The following is a 7,500-nucleotide window of genomic DNA, read 5'->3' on the forward strand; positions in this document are numbered from 1 at the left end:
ACGTTTGTGCCTAAGGTTAGCTTTTATGCATATTTAGGATACTTTTTGTATTTCGGTATTTCTGAATTCAGGATTTAGGCCTTCCAAAATCTTGAATTAAGGATTTTGGAAACTCAAGTCTAACTCTAATTTCATAAGTCTGTGAAAATAACTCTATTGATAGTAAACATCTGTCCACGTTGTCATTAAAAGCTTAAATTTGGTCATTTCACGTAGCAGTTTTGACGAGAACGGCAGAGAATATGGGCGAAATGTCCTATAACTAGATTGTAGTTCGTCTACGTTACCGTCAAAAACTTAAATTTGGTCATTTCACGTACTAGTTTTGACCAGTACGGGCGAGAATTGTTCAAAAATGCGTGCCGCACGTGCAGCACGAACATTTTGGTTCTTTTAACCAATAATATTACTGCTTTTTGGCGTTGTCGTTGCCGTAGCCGTCGTCGTTTCTTGAACTCCCTCATGTTTTGTTGAGTACGGGAGAGAAATGAACCAAAGTGACGTGCGTGTCGCACGTGGGGCAGGATCATTTTATTCTCTTTTAACCAATGAAATCAGATATAGTTTTGCGGCGTTGCCATTGCCGCACCCCTCGTAGTTTCTTAGAAAAAAAGATACCACAAAGGCATTTGCAACACGAAGTTATTCCTTTTATTTCAAAACAAATAAAGAAAACAATTACGTTCTCTGCTACTCTATTAGTCAAACGCCTCTTTGATGGAAATTTCCGTTCTTTACTTTGTTGTTAATCGTTCTTAACCGCTAACTGTGGGAAAAAGCAACGAATGGATGGTTACGCAGATTGTTGTCAATTAAAATGAATGAATCCTGACCTTCTGGATTCGAATAAAACTGACTGGAATTGGTTTTTCACCGCAGGTGTTTCTCAACATTTTATTACTGTCCACGTGCAACTTGCAGCATGGAGGGAAGATGTCACGTGCAACCGGGCGCCTGGGCAAGTGCATTATTGTGATGGAAGCCACACACAACTCAGTTTCCACGTTTATCTTGAGCGCTCGTTCGTGATACGCTTAATCAAACAATCCACTGCCGGTGTGAAGAAAGTCATGACTTGGCTTGACTCTGAAAAATAAATTATTGACTTGGATAAAAAAACTTTAGCAATGAATAATTTGTCATCGGTGTCCTTTCTGGATTAAGTCATTTGCGTTAGACGGGCAATAGACCTTTTAGTTTGCACATTTAAGACCACGTGATGTAAGTTATGCTTACACATGCACGTGCACAAGACGATATTTGAAAGAAACTGTTCCTTAGAAGAGAAACATCACGTGGTCTAAAATGGGAAGCTAAAATGGTCTATTGCTCAGCGACTGGCGATGGGTAAATAGTGTTTCACTCGCGTGATCAGTAACTTGTTTTTTTTACTGAAACAAAACACACAACATTTGCATGATAATAGAGCCACATTCCCGGTGGATTAGTTGAAAACACCATCATGGCCGACGTTCCATTCTTTAGGAATACCAACATGGCCACCATGAAGTCACGTGAAAATTCTCTATGGGCCATTTCGGAAAACACCATAGTACTCTTTGTTTATCTGTCCAAATTTTGCATAAGCATTGTTTTTGTTTTCTCTTGGGACCAATGTAAGTTCCAAGAGAAATTCGAAACAATGCTTATGCAAAATTTGGGGGGACAAAAAAAGGAGTATTATGTTATTTTTCGAAGTGGCCTATTGTCTGGTAGTAAATGGAGGTGGCATGGACAAGCATTGGGCTGTCCATAACCAACGAGGGACAGCGAATTACGGATGAGAACTTGAGTATCTTACGCGTATACACTTAGCAAACCTACCTAAGATTCCAACTTTCATGTAATTTACGACGATTAGCATGAGGTTAACTTGCGTCTGAACACCGAAATATTTTGAGGCCTAGGTTTATTCTCGAGATAACGTCAAAAGTAGTTTGTCATTTCACCTTACAAAGAAAAATCTTCCTTGCAAAGTAAATTTGAAGTCAGCGAAGGGAAGGGATCCATCATTCGTGTTCATTGACTGGGTCACAGGACAAATAATTGCGATTTTTGAGGACTTTTAGGACGATTTAAAAATAAAATTTCGAGGGAAAATGTAAAACATGATTAATTAATTTAAGCTAGTATTTGTCAGTAACTAGTGATATTTTGTATTTGGTTAGGACTACTCCATTAAAAAAATATATATATATAAAAAAAACATGGTCGCCTCAGAAACTTAAACGAATAAAGGAAAGCTGCACTTTAAATGACTAACGAACAAGACCGACTTATCAAACCTGCTTGTTTGGATGAAGAAAACAGAGAGAACTTGGGTGGTAGCATTCGCGTCTGCTTAATGATACAACCATCTCGGAGAAGACTCTGAAACGAAAAAAACAAAAATAACAAAAAGAGCTTAAAATAAATGAAAAAACAAAAACACAGAAACACAGTTTTCCGCCCTAATGACGGACGATAGGTCTCTATGAACAGCAGTCTCTTGCTGATACAATAGCCTTTACTTTCGTATAAGTACAAAGGTCATACCCTTCACTAAAGCTATCGTTGAATTGGATTTTTTTGGTTAGAATGGAATTAGTTCGGAATATTTACTAAAAAACTTCAAAAATTAATTTGTAATTAGTAGGCGAAAAGCCACCTGGAAGATGTACTTCTAATTAAGTCATTACTACGAAAGAGAGAATTAAGTGATCCTCGGACTGCAACACCAATCAATGTTTATTGCCTGTTTGCCTTGTCCACCAATATATATTATTATTATCATTATCATTATCATTATTATTAGCATTATTATCATTATTATTATTATTGTTATTATTATTATTATTATTATTATTATTATTATTATTATTATTATTATTATCCTTGTTGTTGTTGTTATTATCCGTAGAGCAGTTTTCAAATGGCTGCGAAAGTAACTACGCGATTGAAATTTCTACACTTGGTGATTGGTTGAAAAAGCTCGCGCCAGTTTATCAACCAATGAGAAGGAACACCAAAACCAATCATGACTTACACGCACGATTTTCCCCGCGCATTGAGCAAGTTACACGGGATTGCTACGAATTTGGATTGCTTCATTGCACTCTTTGCACCTGATGTGATTGGTCGAAGTAATTAATTTGGTATTTGCTTTACAACGCTCAATTGAAAACCGCTGTATTATTACGGGCAGTGTAAAACATCAGATACGCAAGATTCACTACGCTAGGCGTAAAGACGGGGCTAGCTCAGTGTCAGATCTATATATAATGCTAAAATCTAGTGTTCATATCAAATAATACTAAAAATCTAATGTTCATAATAAAGACATGCAATGTAACTATATAACTGCTAAAAGAGTCAGTGTTCTATGGATAATGCTAAAATCTAGTGTTCATAGCGAATAATACTAAAATCTAATGTTTATAATAAAAACTGTATAACTATATAACTGCTAAAAGAGTCAAACATGAGCTTGAAAATCCTGACACATGATCTTGAATGTTCAGACTGTTGTTCAAGACTGAATGATCTTGACATAGCGGGCGATATGGAGAGTACTGGTAATAACTGACTTCTGCATCCTGTGAGCCACTTTACTACTTGCTTCTCCCACAAGATCTCGAAGCGCTTGACTCACGTCCCTTGAATACCCACCCAGGACATCGATGACTATGTTGTATTGCTTCACACAATATCCCGGATAACGCATTTGTAGTTCCCACCGAAGGGGACCATACTTGCTTGTCTTTTCCGTGCTCTTCTTCTCGCGATTTTCCACCCACGCGCACGTCATCTCGATCAGCAGCACCTCCTTCTTCACCTTATCCACCACTGTGACGTCTATCCTGTTTGCTGAAACAGTGGTCTGGTCAGCAAACAGGGGGACATCCCAGTATGCTACAGCCTGTTCATTCTCATACACCGGCTTGGGCTTGATGGGAGAATACCACGGCAAGCTCTTCTCAGTAAGGTTTAGGGATCTTAGTACTTCGAAGAAGAGAATGTTGAGGGGATGGTCGTGTCGCTCTAGATACTTTGTCTGGGCCAATGCGCTGCACCCTGCCAAGATGTGTGCGACACTTTCTGGTTCATTTCCGCACAGCCGACATCTTTCGTCTCCACTAGAACTTGTGCCTGTCTTCCTGTTGTTATATACCTTTGTCGGGAGGAGCTGTTCGTAAAGCTCCTCAATTCCAGCAACTGTGTGTGACGGTGCTGACTTCCACTGGGAAAGCCACGCAAAGCAGTCCCGGTCTAATTTTTCATTTAGCCATCGACATGTTGTCAGTTTCCCTTGCCATTTCGGTTCTTCTGTTCTCTCTTGGTGCTCTTTCACCAGCGCCTTCCTTGTCCACACTACAATCTTCTTCTTTTCTATCTCTTCGCCTTCTTTCGTTCTGCCTACTGGCTTAGGGTGCCTCAGTACCAGCTCCAAGTCAAGCTCGAAAGCATAGTTCTGCGCATCCTTCATCAACGATCGCCTCCCAGTTCGGACCGCTTTCTCCTCAAACTGCCGTACCAGTTTTATGGTCGAGTCCCTATTGGCATACAGGTTTATCACTGCCTTAATCTTAGTTGTTTTATATTCCGCTTCCACTGACTTAAGACCTCTTCCTCCCAATCTTCTAGGCAGGTACAACAGCTCTGTCAACCCAAGCGGGTGTTTCGCTCCATTCTCCACCATACACTTTCTACTCTCTCGGTCAAGTCGTTGGAGTTCGGCAATCGGCCAGACTTGTGTCCACATGAAATAAGTCATAGCTGGCAATGCGAACTGGTTAGTTGCCAAGATCTTGTTGTAATCTGATAAGGGGCTTGACCATATGACCGACAGCCTCTTCAAGTACGCTTTCTCAGCATTCTCCAAAACTAGGTTGTCTTCTTGTCGAATGTTCTCTAATACTCCTAGAATCTTGTATTGGACTCCGTCCTTCAAACTGTTGATCTGACTAGCTTCTCCCATCCTCATTTCCCCTGAGTCCTCAAGCCGCCCTCGCTTCACATGTACTGTCGCGCACTTCCTCTCATTCCAGAGTAACCCAATATCTTCCATCGCATTTCTTACTTCCACCATCACCCTCTCAAGCTTCCCTTCCGATGCCGCATACACTTTTAGATCATCGATATACAATAAGTTGGTGATCTTGGCACTGATGGGCTTGGAGAGACGATACCCTTCACTTGATCGCAGTTTCCATGCTACCGGGTTCAGACATAAAGTAAATAGACGAGGGCATTATTATTAACAACTCTAAAACAAACAAAACGATAGAGTCTATAACTAAAAACTAAAGACATACAAATAAAAAAAAGACAAGGAGATGACTGGAAGATATGTAACATGCAATGGTAAGAAAGCAATTGAGAATCGGCATGTCCAAACGATGGTAAATTAAGCTTAATCTCTTCACACAGCCATTTTATCTCCTAAGGGTGAGTAAAACATCGAAAAGGTAGAGCTAAGATTAAAGTACCACAAAGGATAGTTTACGTTGACTCAAACTGGAGAGCTGAGGTCATAAAATTAATGATTCAGATAGATAAATTCCATGCTTTAAAGGGAACCTCCACTAAAACAATAAAATAACTTTAAGCCACAGAACATATTGTTTGCAATTAAGATTTTTAAAACTGTTTCTAATGAAAGCGTTTGGATCCGAAAAAAGTGAATTTTATAAACGCTTGTTTGGCTTTTAAATTTCCCATCTTAAATAATTATGACGTGTCGTGCTTTTCCTATTGTTCTGACACAAGCGTTTGTTTTGAAACAATATGCCAACCACGACACGTCACAATTATTCTAGATGGTGGCGCCCGGGAAATTTGAAAGCCAAAACAAGCACTTTTGAAATTCACTTTTTTCGTATACAAACGCACTCAATGGGAAAATTTTGAACAATTTTAAAGTTATTTTATTGTTTTAGTGGAGGTTCCCCTTAAATTGTCACTGCTTTTGTAGATTATCCATCCTTCCCTTGGCAAAAGAACCCTTAAAAACTACAATGTTATACCTCAAGGATTTCACGTAACGGGACAGGTCGCAACGCATCATAAACGCGGTTAGCAATCTGGCTCTGAAATGAAAAGGGAGGAAGTATGTTGGCTATCGTATTAGCGAGCTTCAGTGGATAAATTAAACTGACATTATCCGACATTTTGATGGTTCTATTAGTATTCCTCAAAGCAATACTAATTAAATAAACAACAAAATGGACATTATCTTCTTTTGTGGTTACACCATTCTTGCCGTGTTAATATTAGCAACATTAAAGAATGTTAGCATCGACAAAGAGTGCGAGTTCGAGTACGAGTTCTGGGATTTTGAAGACTGCGCATCCGTACTGCGCAGCCCGGCCTGCTCAACTCATTCCCAGCAAGTTGGTCTGCGACGACTTTATACCGAAAAGTCGCAGCGGTAAGGTATGAGTTTGTCAAAAGGAAATTGTGTTTAATTTAGAACTGTTTCTTTTAGTTTAAAGCTGTCATAATCTTACACCAACAATCCTCAAGTGCTGCGTAGCTAATTGGGGGGGGGGGGGGGGGTATGAGGAGTGGGGTTTGCAAGCCTAAAAAGCAGCTTAAAATGCCTAGATTTTGTCAAAGAATAGTGTTTATAGAATAGAGTGGAACTCATACTATACCCTTTCCTAAATCCGTAGGGCATGACTTCGAGAACGAGTACAAGTTGTACTTGTTCTCAAACTCGCACTCGTTGCTAATGGTAACATTTTCTATTGAAACGTCGTACAGTAATCGGGAAACACAAGTTTGGCTATTGTTCGGAGCACTCGGATATCAGCGAGTCACTAATGATTAATTCATCTCTTTAAGAATTTGGTTAAGACAGTTTTGTCAAACAACCCGATGAAGCTCTTCCTTTCTTGGTTAGACTTCAGTATCAACTTGAAAGATCTCCTTTAACACAGTACAGGTGTTGTATTTGATGGGAATAAGGGGTGTCTTCCACTTTTTTAACGAAGGTTAATTGAGAGCATCACCAAAGCAACATTTCAAGAATTGCATATCTGTGATCATTTATTGTCAATTTAAAAAAATGTCGAACTTTTAGGTGGCTGTGACAAAACCCTGCGGGTCACTACAAACAGAAACAAAAACTAAGGACTAACTTGGTGCATGTGAAAATAAGCGTGCTACAATCTTAGACAAATACTCTTAGGAAAATTCCGGGGTGATCAGCATTGGAGATGCATCATGACAAACAAAGCCTGGTCCCCACCCCTCACCACCCCCCTCTTCCGCATACCAATGTTTATAACGTGGTGAAATATACTGTGCAAGACTTTAACCTTTTCTAAACCAGCAATGGATTAAGGGAGGGGGGCGAGAAAATACGAATTAGTTGATCTTTTATCACACAGACAAATTAGAGAATGACCATTTTTTCTGTAACATTTTCCCAACGATTTTTGTTCAACATTGTAGTTATAATAATCACATTGGATGTAGATGCAAACAAACAACCAAACAAACCTCTGAAATGCCGGG

General features: G+C 39.5%; 1 protein-coding gene across 3 annotated transcripts in view; it reads right to left on the reverse strand.

The window, feature by feature from the left end:
- Positions 1-628: 628 nt before the first annotated feature.
- The window catches only part of LOC138033085 (general transcription factor 3C polypeptide 1-like), a 111,508-nt gene continuing 104,636 nt past the window's right edge, over positions 629-7,500 (reverse strand). For all 3 annotated transcript variants that reach the window (XM_068880850.1, XM_068880849.1, XM_068880847.1), the window contains exons 38-41: positions 7,486-7,500; positions 6,006-6,068; positions 2,286-2,370; positions 629-1,086 (exon numbers count right to left, since the gene is read on the reverse strand). The exon at positions 7,486-7,500 is cut by the window's right edge and continues 115 nt beyond it. In XM_068880850.1, the coding sequence (XP_068736951.1) occupies positions 1,007-1,086; positions 2,286-2,370; positions 6,006-6,068; positions 7,486-7,500 (243 nt within the window). In that variant the 3' untranslated portion in view covers positions 629-1,006. The remainder of the gene's footprint in view (positions 1,087-2,285; positions 2,371-6,005; positions 6,069-7,485) is intronic.

This window comes from Montipora capricornis, chromosome 14 (genome assembly GCF_036669925.1).
Source record: "Montipora capricornis isolate CH-2021 chromosome 14, ASM3666992v2, whole genome shotgun sequence".
In the NCBI taxonomy this organism is placed as follows: domain Eukaryota; kingdom Metazoa; phylum Cnidaria; class Anthozoa; order Scleractinia; family Acroporidae; genus Montipora; species Montipora capricornis.